The sequence below is a fragment of the Mesoplodon bidens genome (genome assembly GCF_964165515.1).
Source record: "Mesoplodon bidens genome assembly, chromosome: 7".
NCBI lineage: Eukaryota > Metazoa > Chordata > Mammalia > Artiodactyla > Ziphiidae > Mesoplodon > Mesoplodon bidens.
Window position 1 is genome coordinate 100,504,873 of NC_138164.1, and position 26,454 is coordinate 100,531,326.

The 26,454-nt window shown below is 40.8% G+C and overlaps 1 protein-coding gene across 3 annotated transcripts in view; it reads left to right on the top strand.

The window, feature by feature from the left end:
- The window catches only part of EXT2 (exostosin glycosyltransferase 2), a 142,022-nt gene that overhangs the window by 46,517 nt on the left and 69,051 nt on the right, over positions 1-26,454 (top strand). For 2 of the 3 annotated variants that reach the window (XM_081240993.1, XM_081240991.1), the window contains one exon: positions 24,677-24,808. The exons of the other annotated variant lie outside the window; for it this stretch is intronic. In XM_081240993.1, the coding sequence (XP_081097119.1) occupies positions 24,677-24,808 (132 nt within the window). The remainder of the gene's footprint in view (positions 1-24,676; positions 24,809-26,454) is intronic. 3 annotated transcript variants of the gene reach the window in all.

Sequence of the window (26,454 nt, forward strand, 5' to 3'; positions counted from 1 at the left end):
GTGAGAAGGAGAAGAAAGGGCCCATTTTGTGTGGCAGAGTTCTATAACCACAGTCGCTAGTATTAAGGTGATTTTATTTTTCTTTTCACCACCTATGTGCCAGCTGGGTAGAGACTATTTTAAACAAGACAAAACAACAACAAACCTACTGTGGATTCCGAATTCTAATATATTTTTAGAAGGCTGGGAATATGAGATATGGTAAAAATAAAATTGAGATTAAATCCTAGGAGAGATGAATTCCTAGCAAGAATTATCGGGCTCTATGCGAGATCCTAGGAGAAGAGCAAAAATTTGTTCATTAGGTGTGACACATTAGTTCTTGCACTGGGCAGTGGCTGCACTGAACGTTCAAAAAGGTTCTCAGCTGTTCCCCTGCAGCCACACAGCTGAAAATAGAGACCCTACTGGTTAAGCCAAGTCTAGTCCTGCTTTGTTGCTGCTGTTGGGTAAAATGAAACATTGAGGATGGCGATCTATCGCCTTAGTCTGTTCCAGTTTCCTAAGATAGTTGGGCCTTACGCTAGAGGAACTGCAGGATACCAGTGGAAAGAGGCGGTGAGAACCCGCAGAAACCCACTGCCCTAAATCTGTAGTATTTAGGGGCTGAGTTTTTGAATCCTTGCCCTTGAGTGGGGCCTGGTAAGTTTTGCTTTGTACTGTGGGGCCATCAGAGAGTTTTTAATTTAGCTGGGAAGATGGGTTTTTTGCCCCCATGAGATAACAGTGGGGCAGAGAATAGATGCTAACTCTTGTGTGAAAATTGTCAGATGAATTCTAAATAGGGCCTCAGTGTAATTTTGAGATAAAATGAAGTACAGGTAGGATTTTTTTTAATTACTAAATTTTAATTTTCAGAGCAGTTTTAGGTTCACAGCAAAATTAAGCAAAATGTAGAGAGAGTTCCCCTCTACCCCCTGTTCCCACTGCCTCCCCCATAACAATGCACCACAGTGGTTCATTTGTTATGGTTGAACCTACACTGACACATCCTTATCTCTCAAAGTCCATAGTCTACATTAGGGTTCCCTCTTGGTGTTGTACATTCTGTGGGTTTTAACAAATATATAATGACTTATTTCCTCCATGTCACTATTTCTTTTTTTAAAAAAATACATTTATTTATTTATTTTTGGCTGCATTGGGTCTTCGTTGCTACACGCGGCTTTCTTTAGTTACGTCGAGCAGGGGCTGCTCTTCCTTGCGGTGCACGGGCTTCTCATTGCAGTGGCTTCTCTTGTTGCGGAGCAGGGGCTCTAGGCGCGCGGGCTTCAGCAGTTGTGGCGCGCAGGCTCAGTAGTTGTGCCTCGCGGGCTCTAGAGCACAGGCTCAGTAGCTGTGGCTCACGGGCTTAGTTGCTCCGCGGCATGTGGGATCTTCCCAGACCGGGGCTTGAACCCATGTCCCCTGCATTGGCTGGCAGGTTCTTAACCACTGCTCCACCAGGGAAGCCCCATGTCACTGTTTCTAATTTAATTCCATTGTGGTCTGAGTGCATACATCATATGATTTCTATTCTTTCACGTTTGTTCAAGTATGCTTTATGGCCCAGAATGAGGTCTGTCTTGGTGAATGTTACTTGTGAGCTTGAGAAGAAGGTATAATCTGCTATTGTTGGATGAAATAGTCTATAGATGTCGATTATTTGGTGCTGTTAATAAGTTCAACTATGTCCTTACTGATTTTCTGCCTGCTGGATCTGTCCACTTCTGATAGATGGGTGTTGAGATCTCCAGCTCTAGTAGTGGATTCATCTCTTTCTCTTGGAGGTTCTGTCAGTTTTTGCCTCGTGTATTTTGATGCTCTTTTGTTGGTTGCGTACACATTGAGGATTGTTATGTCTTCTTGGAGTATTGACCTTTTTATCATTATGTAATGCCACTCTTGATGCCTTGTAATTTTCCTTGTTCTGAAGTCTGCTCTGTCTGAAATTAATATAGCTACTCCCACTGTCTTTGGATTACTGTTAGCATGCTATATCTTTCTCCATCCCTTTACTTTTAGTTTATATGTGTCTTTGTATTTAAAGTGGGTTTCTTATAGACAACGTACAGTTGGGTCTTGTTTTTTGATCCACTCTGACAAGCTTTTAATTGATGTACTTAGACCATTAACATTTAAAGTGATGATTGATATGGTTGGATTAACATTGACCATATTTGTTACTGTTTTTATTTGTTGGTTTTGTTCTTTGTTCCTATTTTTGTCTTCGACACATTTTATGTCTTTTGTGGTTCTAATTGTGTACTTTGTATGATTCCCTTTTCTCTACTTTCTTAGCATGTGAATTACACTTCTTTTTCAATACTTTTTTAGTGGTCGGCCTAGAGTTTGCACTATACATTTACATCAAATTCAAATCCATTTTCAAATATCCCTGCTTCAGGGATAGTGGAAGTACCTTCCACTATATTAACAAAATATTAACAAAATAATATATTTATATTAACAAAATAATCCTTATATTAACAAAATATTATATTATATTAACAAAATAATCAAAATTAACAAAATATTAACAAAATAATCCTAATTCTTCCTCTTGTCCCTCGTATCATTGCTGTCATTCATTTCACATATACATATATATACATAATCGAATAAATTTGTTGCTATTGTTATTTTGAATAGATTGTTACCTGTTAGATCAATTAAGAATAAGAAAAGTGAAAGTTTTAATTTTACCTTCACTTATTCCCTCTCTGATGCTCTTCCTTTCTTTGTGTGCATCTTTTTCTGACCCTCATCATTTTCCTTCTATCTGAAGAACTTCTTTTAACATTTCTTGCAAAGCAGGGCTACTGGCAACAAATTTTCTCAATTTTTGTTTGAGAAATTCTTTATTTCTCCTTCACTCTTGAAGGGTAATTTTCCAGGGTATAAAATTGTATGTTGGTGGGGTTTTTTTTCTTAACACTTTATACGTGTCACTTCACTCTCTTCTTGCTTGTGTGGTTTCTGAGCAGAAGTCAGATGTAATTGTTACCTTTGCTACTCTATAGGTAAGGTGTTTTTTCCCTCTGGCTTCTTTCAGGAATTCTTTTAATATTTGATTTTCTGAAGTTTCAGTATGATATGCATAGGTATGGTGTTTTGGTATTTATCCTACTTCGTGTTCTCCGCATTTCCTGGATCTGTGGTTTGGTATCTGACATTAATTTGAGGAAATTCTCAGTCATTACTGCTTCAAATATTGCTTCTCTTCCTTTCTCGTTTTTCTTCTTCTGGTATTTGTATGTGTATGTTACCCCTTTTATAGCATGGTCCTTGGATAATTTGTTCTGTTTTTTTTTTTTTTTCCCGTCTTTTTTCTCTTTGCTTTGCAGTTTTGGAAATTTCTGGTGTCATTATCATCAAGCTCAGACATTCTTTCCTCAGCCATGTCCAGTCTACTAATGAGCCCATCAAAGGCATGCTTCATTTCTGTTACAGTGCTTTTGATCTATAGCATTTCTTTTTGATTCTTTCTTAGAATTTCTCTTCTTCTGCTCACATAATTCATCTGTTCTTGCATGTTGTCTGTTTTTTCCATTAGAACTCTTAGCCTATTAATCACAGTTTTAAATTTCTGGTCTGATAATTCCAGTATCCCTGCCATTGCCTTTAAGCATGTGTTGTATTTTTCTTGAGTTCTGATCGTAATGTACTGAGTGAAAGGAACTCTGGTAAATAGGCTTTTAATGGTGTGATGGTAAGGTGTGGGGGAAGCACAGGGAAGTGTTCTCTAGTCCTGTGATTAGGTCTCAGTCTAATCACAGGACTAGAGAACTAGTCTAGTGGTGAGCTTGAGCCCCTGAACTTTGAACTTCACCAGGGCTTCTCAGTTTTTTGTTTGTTTGCTTGTTCTTGTTTTGTTTTATCACCACCCACCCCACCTTTAGGTGGGACAGGATGGCTAGAGTGGGCTGGCGTTGGGTATTTCCCTTACCACAGATTGTGGAAGACCTTGAATGTCAGGCAGAGAAGATGAGTCTTGGAGTACTGGGAGACATTCAGTTTTTGAGTTGGGGAGACAGACATCTGGCTGGAGAATCACTGAATTTCAAGTGTGGAAGAGTCCTTAAGACATGTAATCCTGTTTTAATTTTAAGGTATGAAGCCTGAGATCCAGAAAGTTAAATGACTTGTCAACATTTATTTACTGTTTAATGGCAGAACCCAAAGTAGAGGCAGATCTGTCCTACTCTGGTGCTTTTTCTACTACATGTGTTAAAGTTGGTGTCACCAACAAGATTCTAAGTTGCCGGCCATCCTCCAGTTGATACTCACTTCGCTAATGATGCAACACAATTCCTAGTTTCCCTGGGAAACATCACGTTCATACACTTTGGAATCATTTAATCATTCTTAAATATTTGAACATGTGGTATTATTAATGATACTGCCTTAGTGAGGTGTTTGTGAATCAAGTTCTGTTTAATGTTGTTCAGAGAAATCTGTGTTGGAGAAAAGCATTAATAGGTTAAACCCAACCTGATTCAAATCCAGAGCTGCAGCTCTGGATTTATCCTTTAAGGCAGTTTGTGTTTTCATCAGTACCATGATGAAAAGAACATGGACTTCAGAGCTAGACAAAATGGCTTTGTGTTCTGGATCTTCAGTTATCAGCTTTGGGACCATGAGCAAGTTACTGTTAATCTTTCTGAGCCTTGTTTTCTTGTCTGTAGGATTATCTCTTTTCATATAGGATTGTTGTGAGGGTCAAGTGAAAAAGTATATACCATGTTTAATTGATTCTTAGACCCTTATTTTTTCATACTACAAAATCTCTGATGTCAGATTGTGTTGAAATTGATATTGTTTTAGCATTGTATCATATCTTAATTGGAAGCTTTTTCTTTCTTAGTGTTATATAAAATAATGGTGCATCTTATAATCATTTGTGTCAGGCAGCTATCCCACATTAATGTGACTGCGTAAATCCTAAACAAAAAAATATAAATCAAACCTAGCAGTATATAAAAAGAGATATCTATCATAACTAAATGTGGTCAGGAATATAAGATTGGTTTAACATTAAAAATTTAATTAATGTACCTTCTCACATTAACAAAATGAAGGAGAAAAACCTACCTGATCATATTAAAAATGTAGGGAAAAATCATTTGATAAAATTCAGCAATCATTCTTGAGAAGAACTCTCAGCTAAATGAGGAAAAGAAGGGAACTCCTGTAACATGATAAAGGATATTTATGAAAAACTTATAGCTAACATTATACTTACTGGTTAAGTACTGAATGCCTTCCCTAAAATTGGGATCACGTCAAGGATGTCTACTCTCTCCACTTGTGCTCAGCATTGTACTGAAGGTCCTAGACAGTGCAAAAGAAAAATAAATAAAAGGCATAAAAATTGGAAAAGGAAAATTGTCTTCATTTGGAGATGACATGATTGTGTATTCAGAAAAGCCAAAGGAATCTACAAACTACTAAACTAATAAGAGGTGTTATAGCAAGGTTAGAATACAAACTCTTCGGCTCTAAAGAAAATTTGAATTTTGGCTGAAACACTTTGTCTTGTTTTCTTGTCATGAGACGTGGTGGTCTGGTGGTCTTTTGTGACCTTCTGTAACATAACTAGAGATGGAATTAAACTAATTTTATTATGTGTATTTTGCAATTATCCACCTTCCTGGATTCTGTAATTAGTTTGCATATTTCTAGCTGATTCTCTTGAGTCTTCCAGATATAAAATCCTATCATCTGCAAATAATGATTGCTTTTGTGTTTAGGGAAATGAAGGCTATATTATGGTCTTCACATAAGAGGACAGTAGCAGGAGGATATGTAACTAAATATAGAAGAAAACTCCACTAACCACAGCTAAAGAAGTCAGGGTTTGTATGTCTCACATTAAAAGAAATCTGGAAGTAGGTAATCCATTCAGGGCAAGTGTAGTGATTCAGTGATGCCATCAGAGAAGCAGGCTTCTTTCTCTGTTACTGCTCCATCACCATCAGCATGCTGGCTTTGTCTTTTCATTTACAATACGTCTGCTTCAATTCCAGCCAATCATGTCTGCATTCCAGGCAAGCAGAGGGAGAAGACCAAGGGAGAAAACCAAAAGGCTTTCCCTTAAAAGACTTCATCTTTTTAGTTAGGAAAACTCACATACCCATGGGCTGTACCAGTACTGTGTCACACGGTCATCCATTGCTGCACAAGAGAGTGGAAAATTTAGTATTTTAAGCTGGTTTTGTTAGTAAAGATAAGGAAAGTAATGGATGCTGGGGAAGTAACTAACATCTGTCAGGAGGACTAATAGTAATCTGGACTGTGAGAAGTTGGGGTAGTGGGATGAACTTTGCCATTAATTGTGTGTGTGTGTGTGTGTGTGTGTGTGTACACAATCTCACTGGGTATTGCTGGGATATAAGAGTTTTGGTTTTTTGTTTTATTTATTTTAAACACTATTTTGTAGCTGGCCACTTAACTGAACTTCCTTATTTGCTCTAATAGGTTTTTAGTTGATTCTCTAGGATTTTCTTAAGAACCAATCAATGGAAAGCTCTTGGATTTCTTTTCAAATTCGTTTCTTTTTCTGTTTTCTTATTGCTTCTACTAGTTTCCTTATGTTTCTTTCATTCTTTTCCAAATTATCAAACTGGGTGCTTACTTTATTTTTGGATGGTAATTCTGTGTATATATCAGAGTAAAGTTAAAATATGAGACTGGAAGCAATTGAAATTTGGAAATATTTGAGGTCTCAGTAGATTTCATCTCTTAAGATTTTTTTATTGTTTTTTTAAAATTTTTTATTTTTTGGCTGCGTTTGGTCTTCGTTGCTGTGGTGGGCTTTCTCTAGTCGCGAGCGGGGGCTACTCTTCGTTGCGGTGCGCGGGCTTCTCATTGTGGAGCATGGGCTCTAGGCGCGCGGGCTTCAGTAGTTGTGACACGCACGCTCTAGAGTGCAGGCTCAGTAGTTGTGGTGCACGGGCCTAGTTGCTCCGCGGCATGTGGGATCTTCCTGGACCAGGGCTCGAACCCGTGTCCCCTGCATTGGCACGCGGATTCTTAACCATTGCGCCACGAGAGAAGCCCAATCTCTTAAGATTTTTAATAAAAGCTGGCTATATGCTTTTCTCTTTTCAATAGATGAGATATGTTATCAGTCTTCAACTTAACATTTAAGGCAAGTGTCAGATTTTTTATTTAGTGAAATTATTGAGGAAAGAAAAGTTTTAATATTTCCATAAGCCACAAATCCCCATAGGCTTAAGGATTTTTAATAAAATCCTGTACTGTGTATACATAGAGTAGCTAACATATATATAATACTCAGTGAATAGAATTTCATAGTTTTTAATCCTTTTAAACAACGCTAAAAATGGTGTGCTAAATTCTTTGATACTCCCTCCTCCAGGAGGTGGAGCTTAATTATCCTCCCTTTGAATACAGTCCGAATATAGTGACTTGCTTCTAATGCATAGATTATGAAATGGGGACGGTAACTTTACAGTGGAGAGACCTGGGAAACCCCACCTTAACCAGGGGATCAAGGTGAACTTCTCCTGTAATAAGTCACGGTGATACCATGTTTCCCCCGATATGAAGTAAAGAGAAAAGCACATCAGCTCTGTAGTATTCTCCAAAATCCATAACCCCAGTCTAATAAACCAACCCAGATTGAGGGACATTCTGCAAAATTCCTGACCACACTAGGCAAAAGTGTCAAGGTCATGAACTACAAGGAAAGATGGAGAAACTGTCACAGATGGGAGGAAACTAAGGAAGCATGACAACCAAATGCGATGCAGTGTCCTGGATTAGATCCTGGAACAGAAAAGTGACCTTAGAAGAAAACTGGGGAAATCCAAAAAGAAAACAGAAGTCTGTAGCTGAGTTAATAGAATTAACTAAATGTTAACATCTTAGTTTTCATCATTGTACCGTGGTGATACAAGATGTTAACATTGGGAGAAGCTGGGTGAGGGTATTCGGGAACTCTCTGTACTACCATTCTAAAATTATTTCAAAATGAAAAGTTAAAAAGAAAGCAGTTGCAAGTTTGCATGGTAAAGAAATAAAAAAATTTTACACCTACCAAAAAATTGTGGAATGAACTCTGCTACTGTTACGTGAACAGATGTCTCTGGCTTTGAGGAAAGTTCAGTGAGTGGTATATGTGGCTTCCTCAGGTGCTGTGATCAAGTAATTGAGATGATGGGCCTGGGAACACTGCGCTAGATGATGGAAAAGTGCCTTCAGGGGCATCAGGGACTTTTAGGTGAAAGATGCGCATGGAGAGGGCGAGTAAAGTAGCTTCATGAGTACGGGAATGAGAAAAAGCACTCTCAGATTTTATGGAGTAAGGTATTTTAAATGTAATTAACAAAATAAATATTTTAAGTAAAGAAAAAAATGGAGTGCTGATAAATTCCTGATATATTAACCTCTTCTGCTTCAGAAATCTCTCTTTACTTTAAAGGCGGTAAATCCTTTTTATTATTGTTTGTTGAATCATTGAGTAAAGGTATCAAATGTTAGTGAACTTCCTCTTCTCCTCTAGAAAAACTGACAACACAGGCCTAGTACATTTTTATAAAACCTTCAGTCCATGCGAAGAGCCCCTGAGGGGTTTTGTTGATATTTTTTCTCCTAATTTTAAGTACGTTGTCTTGTAACTCTTACGTTTATAAAAATGGGGTAAGCAAAAGAATAAACAAAAAGCCAGTCTTGCAGGAGTTCTCAACTAGGAATCAGGATGCTCGGATTATCATTTGACCTCACCAGTGCGTGACTTTGGCTGCCAGGTGGAGGTTGTTGGAGCCTGTCTCTGCTGCCTCCAGGCTGGTGTGAGGTTAGACAAGAAGGGCACTGGGCTCCCTGCTTTTGCCCTCTCATCTGTACAGGAAGGTAGCGAGGAGGAGAGCCAGTGTAACCCTGCAGAGTTTGCTGCATAGGAGGCTTTGGCGCAATAGTAGGAATGCTCATTGGTTCCATTTGTCACAGCAAACAAATGAAAAGGAACTCATCAGCCTGTGGTGCATTGGTGCTTGGAAAGGCTTAGAATCCCTTTGGAAGTTTTCAGATTCATCTTCAGACACAGCTTTGAAAAATTAATCCGTGAGGCGTGGAAATATTTTCCAGCCCTTCACCTGAGATATATGGTTCTGTCAGTGTAGTAAGCTGAGAGAAAATCTCCTGTCCTCAGATCTCTTGAATCTCCCAGGTTGCTCAGAGGCAGAAGTGCTTTTGCATCTTTAACGATGCAGCTGTTTCTTAAACTTCCTGAGGGAGAAGGCGAATGCTTTATTTACTCTGTCTTGGGTCTCTGCACTTATTCAGTCTGTTTTATTGTTTTTCATTAATTTTGGAAAATTCTTAGCCATTATTTCTTTAGATGTATCTGTTGCCTTGTTTCCTACCCCTCTTCTGGAACTCCAGTTACAGCTACTGTAAGAACATTAGATACGGTTCTGCAGTTCTTGGGTGCTCTGTTCTGTTTTCTGTTTTTTTTTTTTTTTTTTTTTTTTTTTTTTTTTTTTTTTTGCGGTATGCGGGCCTCTCACTGCTGTGGCCTCTCCCGTTGCGGAGCACAGGCTCCGGATGCGCAGGCTCAGCGGCCGTGGCTCACGGGCCCAGCCGCTCCACGGCATGTGGGATCTTCCCGGACCGGGGCACGAACCCGTGTCCCCTGCATCGGCAGGCGGACTCTCAACCACTGTGCCACCAGGGAAGCCCCTGTTCTGTTTTCTTACACTCTTTTTCTCTTTGCATTTTGGTTTGGATCATTTCTTTTTTATTTTCAAGTTCACTACAGTATTTCTTCCCTTTGCCATATCTACTGTGCTGATAAACCAGTTGAAGAAATTCTATGATACTATGTTTTTTACTTCTAGCATTTTCATTTGGCTCTTTTTTTTTTTATAGTTTTCATCTCTCTAGTGAATACTCCCATCTGCCATCTGTTCATGTAAGTGGTCTGCCTTTTTTACCAGCTCCTTCAACATATTAATTATAGTTAGTTTAAAGTCCCCATCTAGTAGTTCCAACATCTTGGTCATCTTTGGGTCTGGTTCTGCTGGTGGCTTTATGTTTTGATGGTGGATTGTTTTCTTTCGCATTTTGTTTCCGATAAATGTTGATTGAATGATGGACATTGTATGTTAGAAAAACAAGAGACCTAAAGTAAATGTCATGTCCAGAAATGGGCAGACCTCTTCTTCTGTGAGCCGTTAGCATGGGAGGTTGACTCAGTCTAGTGTGTAATCAAGGTGGGTTTGGGTTTGTCCATTGCTAGACTTACCTCCAGCACCACACACTTCAGATGCTGCTGGTGGTCACCTTGTTCTTGTGTGGGGCACAAGGTACTAAGGTTTTTCTCAGAGTTGCAGCCTCACCCTCCACTTTCAGCAGGCCCTGCCCACCTGTGCCACACAGGAGGCCTTGCTCCCATCAGTGGGTAGACTTCCCTTGCTTGTGTGTGGTGCCCGGCTCGCGGTGGAGCAGTAGGATTCTGTTCCCCTGGTCCAGCCGCAGTCTGGCAGGCTTGCTTGCTGGGGCCTTGGAGGTGGGGCTTCCTCGGCATTCCTGCTCCTCCCCCTGGGCAGCTAGAGTCTGCCCTCTGTCTGTGGGCGTCTGAGGTTGGAGGGAGTTGCCTGCCCCTCCCTTGGTGGTAGCTGACCTGTGCACTGTATCCGTGTAGGAGCCTGATCCAAGCGAGTTTACCTGGTTGTCCTTCAGGGGCAGATGGCTTTTGCTTCTGCCCCTGCTACCAGGCCAGTGTCCCTCTGAGTTGCTGGTGGGAGGGTGTCCTGCTTATGTCAAGAGCTTCCAAACTGCCCTACTAGCCCACACTCAGTTTGAGGAATTTGTTAAAACTTTAGCTGTATTTTGAGGCTGGTTTTACAGTAGCCACCCCTACCTTCTGTGCTTTTCCAAAGCTGAAATAGTTTGAGTGTCCCCATTGCTCCTGGATGTCACTCTTTGGAGTTTGGTTTCCCTGATTGCCTTATGACCATAGTTCTCCGATCGGCCCAAGACAAGTTATGGTGATAGTGGGGTATCTGGTGCCGTTTTCTCGTTGTTCTGGTGGATTCCATGTTCCCTTGTGGCTTTCTGCATCCTAAGCAGAAGCAGATCCTTTATGTTGTGACCAACCAGAGGGTGGGGGGGTGGGGAAATAGAGCAGAATTGGGGCACCTACTGATCCACAGCTACATGTTGTTGTCGGGTGTTTGGACGGTGCTACCTCTTGGGATTTGGGACAGAGGCTTAGCTGGCTGGTTTATCATTTTATTTTGTGGTTTTCATTAGGAAAGTCCTTCAATGCACTAAAATGAAGCCTGTCGACGTGGGTCACATTCAGGAGGTTCTGATGGGAAGGGCATTGCACAGTTGGCTGCTGACTGAAGGGCACTGGAAAGCCGTCACTGCTTTGGGAGGCAGGTGCTCTTGGACCACTAGGGATCCTGGGGTTCTTGTCCTTCTGTATAGTCTTTGAATGGTTAGATAGCCTGTCCACTAGGAACAGACTTGCGTGGCATAGTTTTAACAACCGTTTCTCTCTCTCGTGGTCTTTACATGCGTAATATAAGGGAAACTTATAACCCCATTGCTGCCTTGCTGTTTCACCCAGAAACAAATCTGACTTTTTTTCCCCTCAAATCCATTTCCTCCATCTTTTACCTTTTAAAATTCTGTATACAAGATGTGGTCATTATTATTAAATGATAGTCTTCCCCCTTTAAGGTCATGGGCTGGTACTTCGAAGATTTGGAAAGTCCCATGAGATGCATGTGATGCCTGTGAGGGAGATGGATTTGTTCTTTCAACAAACGTTTGACTGCCCACTCCTTGACAGGCACTGTGCTAGGGGCTGCAAGACCAGTCGTGAGCAAAACCAGATGTGTTCCCACCCTCACAGTTTCCAGAGGAGTGCTGGCCTCTTCCTTGGAAGCTTAGAGATTCAGGTAGAAGGGGCATGTCATTGGTTGCTGTACTTTTCAGTATAAGGGTCTGTCACACTTGTACTTGATTTATTTTTATTATATCTAACTCTGTTCTGTGACCAGTTGGATTTCTTTACTGGCTTCAAGAATTGAGATGAATGGAGTGTAATGTTGAGATCCCATTGTGTCTCTCCTCTTCCCCTTCCTCCCTTCCCACCCCAAAACAGTGCTGAGTGTATTCTAACATAAGTGACAAAGACCCTGAGGGGACAGGATGGATGCAAGTGTTGAGCAGAGAGCTAACATGTTCTGATTATCTGTTCTGCACTGGCACTGGGCAAGGAGCTTTACAGCCCTCATCTCACGGGATCTTCAGCTCCACGAGAAAGGTGGTGTGGTCTCCATCTCATAGATTCAAAAAACAGAGGGATTCAGTCACTTAAAGTTGTGCAAGGTACTCATTGCCTTGGCTCTTTCTACCATACTGTGCGGGCTTCCTTTAAACACTTGTTATTGCTAATCCTGTTGGCTTTATGTTACTGAAGATCAAAGAAATTAAACCAAAGTAGCAGTTTCAATTTGAAGTATTTATTTGCTTAAGTTAGTTTTAAGTTGGCCCAATCCTTGCCCTTTGCTTTATGATTCTAATATTTGAAAGCATCATAGGAACTTTGTAGTTCTTATGCTTTGAAATATGCATGTTTTACAAAATTACCATGGTATCTGTTTAATGAAGAAAAGCTAAATGTTTTGTCGAAGATTATTGTTATGACCATTTCATATGTGACTTACCTTTCAGTCGTGTAGATCCACAGTGTAGAGTGCCTAGGGAATTTGCAGAGCTGTGGAAGAATCCCTCATTTAACCTTTTCAGATAGAGATAAGTGTGGCCCCTGTTTTAGGGGGGAAAAAACCCTCAAAACATAATAAGCATTTGCATTTGCTCACTGGATGGGAACACTGGTGCTTTCACGTATTGCCAGCATAGCTGAAAACTCCTTCCTCTCTGCCGAAAAGTGGCTGATGCTGAGTCCTGGAGGGGCTGTAAATTATGCCTTCTAAACACTTCAAGGTGTTAAAGAGGTCCTGCAGAAATAATTAAGCCTGCAAAGTTCACTTATCCTCAGGCTGAGACACTTGAACTATGATTATTGGCAAAGCTTGCTTCCTTTCTGAGAGAAATTGTAATTTGGTGGACAGGGCTAGATGATTTGAGGCATCTTAAATCAGAAGCTCTGTCCTACACTTGTGCAGTTGGCTGGTATTCTCGGTGGATTTGTTCCCAATCATTGTTTCCTATAAATCCCAAATGCTGCTGTCTCTGCTGTGATTCAGTGTGAACGTAAAGCTTTGGAATGCTTAAGTTTGAGTGTGGTGTGATTTAAAATAAAAGAACCTACGATGATGGACCCATTTGGGTAGAAAAGGAGGTAAATATTTAAGCGGTGTGTGTTTATGTGTGGGCTCACGCTTCTCAGTGAATTTTTACTCCTTTCAGTTCCTTGGTAGAGGACCATTTCCTGAAACTTACTGTGTGCTGGTACTCTTAATACTCTAGAATGAGGTAGGAAAAGGTCTGACTTTAGAGTTAGCTTTTATGAGTGGTGACACTGCCACTTAACAGCTCTGTGTCTCAGTTTCCTCACATATAAAATGAGATTTGCATCTGCCCCAAATAAGTGACAAACTGGTAATAAAAAGCAAATGAGACCATGGGTACCAAAGTGCTTTGCAACAAGGAACACATTCTAACATTTGCAGGGATACCAATAAAAGAATGCCAGTTTCCACACCAAAGGAATTCAGTCTAGCTGGAGAGAGAAATGTGATCATCCGAAATAGCAGCAAAACAGTGATAGAACAGAATAAGAGACCTGACCTATAAGGTAAAGGTAAATGCTGTGGTGTTTCACGGTAAGAGAAGATTGTTGATGTTGGGGGCGCTCAACCTCAGTAAAGGTCTCACAGAGAAGATGGATTCTTTTAGGTCTCGTGAACTGTAGATATTTTGGCTGGATGATGGGAGGGAAAGCAGCAAGATGACTGAGCAGGGAGGAGATTGGAGTGAGTGGAGTGTATCTAAGAAGCAGCAGCAGGCAGCCAGCAGGCCCCCAGGCTGTACCCAGATGGCAGACCACAGGACAGCTTAAGTCAGATGCCCTTGGAAGCTAAATCTGTTTCTGATTTTCTTTGAGTAGGAGAAATTCTCATTGGGATGCTTCGCCTTCTTCTTAATGTTAGTGGAAACAACAGTCGTCATATAACTCAGAAGTTATCCTTGGCTTTAACTAATGAATAGAGGACTTGCCCAGGAAACAGAACCAAAGTCAGTAAGTCTGGACTAGAAAGTGTCTTTCTCCTCCACCTATTTCGGTTACGCTTCCAATTTCTTATGCTAAACTTGGAAGTGTTTGCCCCCTTGCATGAGTCCTAACAGTCTCTGGTTTTGAGTGGACTCGTAGGCCGAATGAAGCCGGCGAGGTCATCTATACCAGCATCCTGCTTTCATTAGGAACCGAGTTTAAACTCTGCTTGGATAAGAAACTGTCTTCTTTCAGAAGACTCTGACACAGGAGCTGGTTTGGGAGTAACCCTCCTGTCAATAAAAGAAAAAGAAGTATAATAGCTTATTAAAGTAGATGAAACAACAGTTCAGAGAGCAGCCCATGCAGTCAGGACTTGAGGGACAATTCCTGAGAGATAGGAGCACACTGAGGGGAGCTACTTGTTCACTCTGTCTCCTTCCCCCAGGGTGCTTCCTAATTCACAGCCCAGGGTATGGAGGCTTTGCAGAAAGCAGCAGTCCCACAGGGCTGACAGGTTGGAGTTAGGGGCTTCCAAAGTATCTGGGATTTGAAGAACAAAATCCCAGGAGAAAGGGAACCACGGGGATATAGCAAAAAATGGGCATGCAGTCTTCCCTTAAGGTGTTTGCCAACTTCTGAGGTGCACACGATCAGAACAAGACTCTGAGAATCCCTGCAGAAAGAAACAGCTGGGAGCCTAACAAGCTCTGTAGCTATTTCAGCAACCGTGTATAGTACTGATGAGGTAAAGATCAGTGTTCAAGGCTGGCCAAGATGGAGGGATCCTGGTAAATACCCCAGGCTTTAATTGAAGGCCCAGAAGGCCACAGCTTCAGAGTAAGGGCAAGCTGAAAAAAGGTGGCCCTGACAAAACTTAAAACCAACCCCTGACAGGATTATAGTGGTCTGACTGCATTCTCTGTACCTGCCAGAAGAATATGTTACATTCTTAGGAGGAAGATAATCTGGATCATCCAGAACCTCTACAATTTTTTAATACAGAATGTTGGCATCCAATAAAAAATTAAGATGCATGCTAGAAATTGAAACCAAATGACCAAAATGAAGAGTAAAAACAGATGATAGAGACTTACAGGTTATTCAGATACTGGGGTTATCAGTCGGGAACGAACAATGTTCAATAATATAGAAGAAAAGGAGGATTTCAACAAAGTTTTGAGATGCATGAGGGAAGGGATGTGGGAACAGATGTATATGTATGACTGATTCACTTTGTTATAAAGCAGAAACTAATAAAAAAAATAAAAATAAAAAAAAATTAAAAAAAAGTTTTGAAATCTTTTAAAAAGTCAAATGGAAATTCTGCAACTGAAAAATATAAGAAGGGAAAGTAAGAATTCGGTACATTGGTTTAATAGCAGTTTAGACACACACAAAAAAAGGATAAAGGATTATTGGACCAGAAGAAAAAGTAGTAGAAAATACCCAGATTGAAGCACAGAGAGGAAAAATACAGAGAAGAGAATAAGAGATATATGGGACATGGTGAAAACATTTTATGTACATGTGTATTTGGAGAGTTTTCTAAAAACAGGGAGAGACATCAAATCATAGATTGGAGAAGCTCTCCAATCCTAAGTGGGATAAACACAAAGGGCCACACTGAGGTATATCTGTGAACCTCGATGAAACAAATAGAATGAGCATACACTTAAACTCAGCCGTATCAGAAGTTACATTAAGTGTAAATGGACTATATGTACAATTGGAAGCCAAAGATTTTTGAATCGGATAAAATATTAAAAGCCATTTGTGGGGCTTCCCTGGTGGCGCAGTAGGTTCAGAGTCCGCCTGCTGATGCAGGGAACATGGGTTCGTGCCCCGGTCCGGGAAGATCCCACATGCCGCGGAGCCACTGGGCCCGTGAGCCATGGCCGCTGGGCCTGCGCGTCTGGAGCCTGTGCTCCGCAACGGGAGAGGCCACAGCAGTGAGAGGCCCACGTACCACACACACACAAAAAAAAAAAAAAAAAAAAAAAATCCATTTGTATCCTTTTTATAAGAGACAATCCTGAGACAAGCTTTGAGGGCACAAATTTGAAAGTAAAAGTTTTGGAAGTAAACATACGCACACACATGTACATGCACGTGCACACAGGCAGAGAAGAATCAATAAAGATAAAGAATATTGAAACAGTACTTCAAATCAACTTATTGTACTTGACAGTGGTAAAACATTATACTCATCAATGGCAAAATTCTCTTTTTTTAAAGTGCACATAGATCATTTACAAAAATAAGCTATGTACTGGGCCATAAATCAAGTTTAAATAAATTGCCAAGTTTTGAAATAACGTGTGTTTTCTGACTACAGTGCAAAGTAGAAATCAATAACAGAAAGATAAATAGAAAATCCCCAAATGTTTGGAAATTAAACAGCATACTTCTAAATGACCCATGGATTAAAGAAAGTATCACAAAGGAAATTAAAAACATTTTTCACCTAAAGTATAATGAAAATGATATATAAATGTGTGGGATGCATTTAAAATAGTGCATAGAAGTAAATTTATAGCTTTACATGTATGTATTAAAAAAGAAGAAAGATTGAAATATCTAAACTTCAACCTCAAAAAGCTAAATGCAGGATGAATTGAAGTCCCCCAAAACAGAAGAAAGTAAAAATAAGAGCAGAAAGGAACAAAATAGAAAAAAAATGTAAGATAAAGAAAATCAGCAAAACCAAACATTGGTTTTTTGAAAAGATAATAAAATTGATAAACATTCAGTAAGACTGATCAAATACAAAGAGAAAACACAGATTATCAATATAAGGAATGAAAAGAGGTGTATTAGGATGATGCGACTTCCGGGTAAGATGGCGGAAGAGTAAGACGTGGAGATCACCTTCCTCCCCACGGATACACCAGAAATACAGCTACACGTGGAACAACTCCTACAGAACACCTACTGAACGCTGGCAGAAGACCCCAGACCTCCCCAAAGGCAAGAAACTCCCCACATACCTGGGTAGGGCAAAGCAGAGAGATCCCCACACAGAGGATCGGTACCAAGCGGCACTCACCAGCCCGAGAGGCTTGTCTGCTCGCCCGCCGGGGCGCGCAGCGCTGGAAGCTGAGGCTCGGGCTTCGGTCAGAGCGCAGGGAGAGGACTGGGGCTGGCGGCGAGAACTCAGCCGGAAGGGGGCTAATGTGCCACAGCTAGCCGGCAGGGAGTCCGGGAAAACTCTGGAGCTGCCGAAGAGGCAAGAGACTTTTTCTTCCCTCTTGGTTTCCTGGTGCGCAAGGAGAGGGGATTAAGAGCGCTGCTTGGAGGGGCTCCACAGACGGGCGCGAGTCGCGACTGAAAGCACGGAGCCCAGTGACGGGCGTGGGACGCTGGGGCTGCTGCTGCCGCCGCCAAGAAGCCTGTGTGCGAGCGCAGGTCACTGTCCACACCGCCCTTCCGGGAGCCTGTGCAGCCCGCCACTGCCGGGGTCCCGGGATCCAGGGGCGGCTTCCCTGGGAGAACGCACGGCGCGCCTCGGGCTGGTGCAACGTCACGCCGACCTCTGCCGCTGCAGGCTCGCCCCGCACTCCGTGCCCCTCCCTCCCTCCCGGCCTGAGTGAGCCAGAGTCCCCGAAGAGGCTGCTCCTTTAACCCTGTCCTGTCTGAGCGAAGAACAGACGCCCTCCGGCGACCTACACGCAGAGGCGGGGCCAAATCCAAAGCTGAGACCCAGGAGCTGTGAGAACAAAGAAGAGAAAGGGAAACCTCTCCCAGCAGCCTCAGAAGCAGCGGATTAAAGCTCCACAATCAACTTGATGTACCCTGCATCTGTGGAATACATGAATAGACAACACATCATCCCAAATTGAGGAGCCTGGAGTCAGTGCTGTGCCTCTGAGGTGGGAGAGCCAACTTCAGGACACTGGTCCACAAGAGACCTCCCAGCTCCACATAATATCAAACGGCAAAAATCTTCCAGAGATCTCCATCTCAACACCAGCACCCAGCTTCACTCAACGACCAGCCAGCTACAGTGCTGGACACCCTATGCCAAACAACTAGCAAGACAGGAACACAACGCCACCCATTAGCAGAGAGGTGGCCTAAAATCATAAAAAGTCTGCAGACACCCCAAAACACACCACCAGACGTGGACCTGCCCACCAGAAAGACAAGATCCAGCCTCATCCACCAGAACACAGGCACTAGTCCCCTCCACCAGGAAGCCTACACAACCCACTAAACCAACCTTAGCCACTGGGGACAGACACCAAAAACAACGGGAACTACGAACCTGCAGCCTGCAAAAAGGAGACCCCAAACACAGTAACATAAGCAAAATGAGAAGACAGAAAAACACACAGCAGGAGAAGGAGCAAGATAAAAACCCACCAGATCTAACAAATGAAGAGGTAATAGGCAGTCTACCTGAAAAAGAATTCAGAATAATGATGGTAAAGATGATCCAAGATTCTATTTCCCAGATCCAAAATCTTGGAAATAGAATAGACAAAATGCAAGAAACAGTTAACAAGGACCTAGAAGAACTAAAGATGAATCAAGCATCGATTAAAAACACAATACATGAAATAAAAAATACTCTAGATGGGATCAATAGCAGAATAACTGAGGCAGAAGAACGGATAAGTGAGGTGGAAGATAAAATAGTGGAAATAACTGCTGCAGAGCAAAATAAAGAAAAAAGAATGAAAAGAAGAGAGGACAGTCTCAGAGACCTCTGGGACAACATTAAACGCACCAACATTCAAATTATAGGGGTTCCAGAAGAAGAAGAGAAAAAGAAAGGGACTGAGAAAATATTTGAAGAGATTATAGTTGAAAACTTCCCTAATATGGGAAAGGAAATAGTTAATCAAGTCCAGGAGGCACAGAGAGTCCCATACAGAATAAATCCAAGGAGAAATACGCCAAGACACATATTAATCAAACTGTCAAAAATTAAACACAAAGAAATCCTATTAAAAGCAGCAAGGGAAAAACAACAAATAACACACAAGGGAATCCCCATCAGGATAACAGCTGATCTCTCAGCAGAAACTCTACAAGCCAGAAGGGAGTGGCAGGACATAATTAAAGTGATGAAGGAGAAAAACCTGCAACCAAGATTACGCTACCCAGCAAGGATCTCATTCAGATTTGATGGAGAAATTAAAACATTTACAGACAAGCAAAAGCTGAGAGAGTTCAGCACCACCAAACCAGCTTTACAACAAATGCTAAAGGAACTTCTCTAGGCAAGAAACACAAAAGAAGGAAACGACCTACAATAACGAACCCAAAACAATTAAGAAAATGGGAATAGGAACATACATATCGATAATTACCTTAAATGTAAATGGACTAAATGCTCCCACCAAAAGATACAGATTGGCTGAATGGATACAAAAACAAGACCCATATATATGCTGTCTACAAGAGACCCACTTCAGACCTAGAGACACATACAGACTGAAAGTAAGGGGATGGAAAAAGATATTCCATGCAAATGGAAACCAAAAGAAAGCTGGAGTAGCAATTCTCATATCAGACAAAATAGACTTTAAAATAAAGACTACTAGAAGAGACAAAGAAGTACACTACCTAATGATCAAGGGATCGATCCAAGAAGAAGATATAACAATTGTAAATATTTATGCACCAAACATAGGAGCACCTCAATACATAAGGCAAATACTAACAGCTATAAAAGGAGAAATTGACAGTAACACACTCATAGTAGGGGACTTTAACACCCCACTTTCACCAATGGACAGATCATCCAAAATGAAAATAAATAAGGAAACACAAGCTTTAAATGATACATTAAGCAAGATGGACTTAATTGATATTTATAGGACATTCCATCCTATAAATAAACAACAGAATACACATTTTTCTCAAGTGCTCATGGAACATTCTCCAGGATAGATCATATCTTGGGCCACAAATCAAGCCTTGGTAAATTTAAGAAAATTGAAATTGTATCAAGTATCTTTTCCGACCACAATGCTATGAGACTAGATATCAATTACAGGAAAAGAGCTGTAAAAAATACAAACACATGGAGGCTAAACAATACACTACTTAATAACGAAGTGATCACTGAAGAAATCAAAGAGGAAATTAAAAAATACCTAGAAACAAATGACAATGGAGACACGACGACCCAAAACCTATGGGATGCAGCAAAAGCAGTTCTAAGAGGGAAGTTTATAGCAATACAATCCCACCTTAAGAAACAGGAAACATCTCGAATAAACAACCTAACCTTGCACCTAAAGCAATTAGAGAAAGAAGAACCAAAACATCCCAAAGTTAGCAGAAGGAAAGAAATCATAAAAATCAGATCAGAAATAAATGAAAAAGAAATGAAGGAAACGATAGCAAAGATCAATAAAACTAAAAGCTGGTTCTTTGAGAAGATAAACAAAATTGATAAACCATTAGCCAGACTCATCAAGAAAAGAAGGGAGAAGACTCAAATCAATAGAATTAGAAATGAAAAAGGAGAAGTAACAACTGACACTGCAGAAATACAAAAGATCATGAGAGATTACTATAAGCAACTCTATGCCAATAAAATGGACAACCTGGAAGAAATGGACAAATTCTTAGAAATGCACAACCTGCCAAGACTGAATCAGGAAGAAATAGAAAATATGAACAGACCAATCACAAGCACTGAAATTGAAACTGTGATAAAAAATCTTCCAACAAACAAAAGCCCAGGACCAGATGGCTTCACAGGCGAATTCTATCAAGCATTTAGAGAAGAGCTAACACCTATCCTTCTGAAACTCTTCCAAAATATAGCAGAGGGAGGATCACTCCCAAACTCATTCTACGAGGCCACCATCACCTTGATACCAAAACCAGACAAGGATGTCACAAAGAAAGAAAACTACAGGCCAATATCACTGATGAACATAGATGCAAAAATCCTCAACAAAATACTAGCAAACAGAATCCAACAGCACATTAAAAGGATCATACACCATGATCAAGTGGGGTTTATTCCAGGAATGCAAGGATTCTTCAATATACGCAAATCAATCAACGTGATACACCATATTAACAAATTGAAGGAGAAAAACCATATGATCATCTCAATAGATGCAGAGAAAGCTTTCGACAAAATTCAACACCCATTTATGATAAAAACCCTGCAGAAAGTAGACATAGAGGGAACTTTCCTCAACATAATAAAGGCCATATATGACAAACCCACAGCCAGCATCGTCCTCAACGGTGAAAAACTGAAACCATTTCCACTAAGATCAGGAACAAGACAAGGTTGCCCACTCTCACCACTCTTATTCAACATAGTTTTGGAAGTTTTAGCCACAGCAATCAGAGAAGAAAAGGAAATAAAAGGAATCCAAATTGGAAAAGAAGAAGTAAAGCTGTCACTGTTTGCAGATGACATGATACTATACATAGAGAATCCTAAAGATGCTACCAGAAAACTACTAGAGTTAATCAATGAATTTGGTAAAGTTGCAGGATACAAAATTAATGCACAGAAATCTCTGGCATTCCTATATACTAATGATGAAAAATCTGAAAGTGAAATCAAGGAAACACTCCCATTTACCATTGCAACAAAAAGAATAAAATATCTAGGAATAAACCTACCTAAGGAGACAAAAGACCTGTATGCAGAAAATTATAAGACACTGATGAAAGAAATTAAAGATGATACAAATAGATGGAGAGATGTACCATGTTCTTGGATTGGAAGAATCAACATTGTGAAAATGACTCTACTACCCAAAGCAATCTACAGATTCAATGCAATCCCTATCAAACTACCACTGGCATTTTTCACAGAACTAGAACAAAAAATTTCACAATTTGTATGGAAACACAAGAGACCCCGAATAGCCAAAGCAATCTTGAGAACGAAAAATGGAGCTGGAGGAATCAGGCTCCCTGACTTCAGACTATACTACAAAGCTACAGTAATCAAGACAGTATGGTACTGGCACAAAAACAGAAAGATAGATCAATGGAACAGGATAGAAAGCCCAGAGTTAAGCCCACGGACATATGGTCACCTTATCTTTGATAAAGGAGGCAGGAATGTACAGTGGAGAAAGGACAGTCTCTTCAATAAGTGGTGCTGGGAAAACTGGATAGGGACATGTAAAAGTATGAGATTAGATCACTCCCTAACACCATACACAAAAATAAGCTCAAAATGGATTAAAGACCTAAATGTAAGGCCAGACACTATCAAACTCTTAGAGGAAAACATAGGCAGAATACTCTATGACATAAATCACAGCAAGATCCTTTTTGACTCACCTCCTAGAGAAATGGAAATAAAGACAAAAATAAACACATGGGACCTAATGAAACTTAAAAGCTTTTGCACAGCAAAGGAAACCATAAACAAGACCAAAAGACAACCCTCAGAATGGGAGAAAATATTTGCAAATGAAGCAACTGACAAAGGATTAATCTCCAAAATTTATAAGCAGCTCATGCAGCTCAATAACAAAAAAACAAACAACCCAATCCAAAAATGGGCAGAAGACCTAAATAGACATTTCTCCACAGAAGATATACAGACTGCCAACAAACACATGAAAGGATGCTCAACATCTTTCCTCATTAGAGAAATGCAAATCAAAACTACAATGAGATATCATCTCACACCAGTCAGAATGGCCATCATCAAAAAATCTAGAAACAATAAATGCTGGAGAGGGTGTGGAAAAAAGGGAACCCTCTTGCACTGCTGGTGGGAATGTGAATTGGTACAGCCGCTATGGAGAACGGTATGGAGGTTCCTTAAAAAACTACAAATAGAACTACCATATGACCCAGCAATCCCACTACTGGGCATATACCCTGAGAAAACCATAATTCAAAAAGAGACATGTACCAAAATGTTCATAGCAGCCCTATTTACAATAGCCCGGAGATGGAAACAACCTAAGTGTCCATCATCGGATGAATGGATAAAGAAGATGTGGCACATATATACAATGGAGTATTACTCAGCCATAAAAAGAAATGAAATTGAGCTATTTGTAATGAGGTGGATGGACCTAGAGTCTGTCATACAGAGTGAAGTAAGTCAGAGAAAGACAAATACTGTATGCTAACACATATATATGGAATTTAAGAAAAAAAAATGTCCTGAAGAACCTAGGGGTAAGACAGGAATAAAGACACAGACCTACTAGAGAATGGACTTGAGGATATGGGGAGGGGGAAGGGTAAGCTGTGACAAAGTGAAAGAGCGGCATGGACATATATACACTACCAAACGTAAGGTAGATAGCTAGTGGGAAGCAGCCGCATAGCACAGGGAGATCAGCTCGGTGCTTTGTGACCGCCTGGAGGGGTGGGATAGGGAGGGTGGGAGGGAGACGCAAAAGGGAGGGGATATGGAAACATATGTATATGTATAACTGATTAAATTTGTTATAAAGCAAAAAAAAAAAAAGGATGATGCATTATTATATGTGTTAACGTGGAAAGATATTCATGATCTAGTGATAAGTAGGAAAAAGCAGGTTACAAAACACTATATGTTATGATTCTGTTTATGTAATTGTGTGTTTATACATATGTATATACATACATATAAATAAAAACTTGAAGGATTTCTTTTTTAAAAAAAAAAAGAAAAGAGGTGTATTACTACAGGTTCTATAGGCATTAAATAGGCATTGACACACATTTAGTCCAATAAATTTAACAATTTAGGTAAAGTGAACATATTCCTTGAAAAATACTACCTGCAAAACTGACATGAAAATGTGCATAATCTTATGGGTATGAAAGAAAATTAATCCATGATTTAAAACCTTTACACACCAAAAAAACACCTAGCCCAGATGGCTTTTTTGATGAATTCTCAGTCTTTCAAGGAAGAAATAACGTCAACCTTGCGTAAAATTTGTCAAGGAATAGAACTTTTTCAACTCCTTCTATGAGGCCAGCATAACTTGACACCAAAATCTGATTTTAGTATTACAGTGTTGAGCAAAAGAGTAAATACTGTTTGATGCCATTAATATGAAATTCACTAGTGGGCTAATAGAAATCAGAGTAATGATTACTTTTGGAGGGGTGAGGTTCTGACTGGGGTGATGGAATGTTTTATATCTTTATCTGGGTAGTAGTTATAGGAGTACTGAAGGTAGAAATTCATTGAGTTGTACCCTTAAGATCTGTGCACTTTATGTATGTTATATCAAAAAAGACTCTAAACTTGCTCTGGTTAAACACACTGATATTTTGTCTTAAATATCGCGTAGTTTCTCTTAAACCTAGATTGAATCCAGTGTGCGTTTCACGTGCTCACGTGCTATTTTGACTGCCTTGGTTAAATGCCCACTCTGATGGAGCTGGCTTGAACAGCAGGGAGCCTTTGCCTTGGTCTCCCTCTTCGGGAATAAGGCAATTACCCAGACCCAGAGTTGGCTTTTGACGGAGCAGCTAGTTCTTCACTCTCTTTGCTCACTTCACACAGTGTGGTTTTCTTCACAGGCACGGTGGTTCTGGGAAGCGTACTTCCAGTCAATCAAAGCCATTGCCCTGGCCACCCTGCAGATCATCAATGACCGGATCTATCCATACGCTGCCATCTCCTATGAAGACTGGAATGACCCTCCCTCTGTGGTAAATGAATTCCGGGGCGAGCCACATCAGGCCTGGGCCAGCTATCAGGATGGGATGATGGAAAATGTACTGAATTTGTAAAGGTTATTTAAATTCGAGCTTTCTAAGATGAGAGTTTGCTATCAGACTTGGGGCCGATAGGACCAGCTTAATTTTGAAATGACAAAAGTAAGAAATACCGAAGCAGCAGCTTCCAGTTTATTTTAAATGTGCTTAGGAAGACAGCATGTTTATTTATTACAGAAATAAATGGGGAGGCCTGGGTCTTGTTGGAAATGGAAGACTTCTGATGACTTTTGCAGTTGTGGTGCTTTGAACTCTTGAAAGGATTCTGTAAGCAACTTAATAATAACAGCTTATATTTTGAGCACTTCCTCTTGTGCTTTATGCTAAGTGCTTTCCATGGATTATGTCAGTTAACATTCAGACTCCTTGTGAGGAACATCATCAGCAAAAGTGATTGAGAGGCATTAGGGATTGCTCAGGACTTTGGCTGAGGCCCCTGGGTATTTCCAGCAGCAAGATGGTGTGGCCAGAAGCTGCTCACAGGGCTTCGTCCTTGCTTGCAGGAGTCACAAGGCGCTTGTGGCCTTGCAGGGAGTGTGTCAGCGGCCACGGCTTCTTTCTCACTGAAAGTGCCTGAAGCTGGAGAACACCTGCCGTCTGGCTCACAGACCCCGAGGCCTCCACCTGAGAGCACTAGGGTCTTCTCCATGTCAGACTGAATCGTTGCTCTCTTTCCGGCCGGCCGTCCTTGTCTCCTGACTCTACCTTCTCTAGATAGTCCTGTGTGCTGCCACCTGGTTAATCTTCATGCAGGGCCCTCCTTCCCTCCCTCCCTCCTTCCTGCCTTCCTTCCTCCCGCCTTTATTAAGTGGTTCCTATGTGCCAGGCACTCTGCCATGTGCTGAGAAAGCAGAAAAGGAAAGCAGGCCCTGCCCTCAAAGGAACTCTCCACTAACTTGGGAAGCCAGCGAGGAAGGGTATTGTATGAGTAGTCCTGTACACCCTAGTGTACGGGGTGGGGCAGGCAGCGCTCCTGGATGGGGGTGGGCAGGACACTTCCCAAAGCGAGGGTGTCTGAGAGGAAGTAAAACGGTAAAATCAAGCAGAACAACAGCAGACACCTTTCTGTCTTGCTTGAGGTAAAGTTTCCTTCTGTCTGTCTCTTCCCTTGAATCTGTTGCCAAAGGTGACCTTCCAGAATGTTTCTATTCCTATATAAACCTAACTGTATAATCTTAGAACACAAATGGGATCATACTATACATAGTATTCTGTGCCTTGCCTTTTTTACTTTACTAATAGATCATGGGCTTACTTCCATTTCATTCTATATAGGTATACTTCAGGTTTAAGGATGGCTGTATACTATTCCGTTGTTCAGGTGTATCTTACATGCAAATCTATTTTCTAACAGTAATGCAAGAGACATCCTTTCATATGTGTTTGCACATAAATGTGTGAGTGTATCTACAGAATTAATTCCAGCTGAGAAATTGCTGAAAGAATAAACACATTTTGAATGTTGATAGATATTAACAAATGGCCCTTTCAAAAGACTGTACCAGTTTATAGTTCCACCAGAAACATTTTGGTTATTCTGGTTCTCCCTGCCTTCAGTAACCCTGAGTACTTGAATTTTT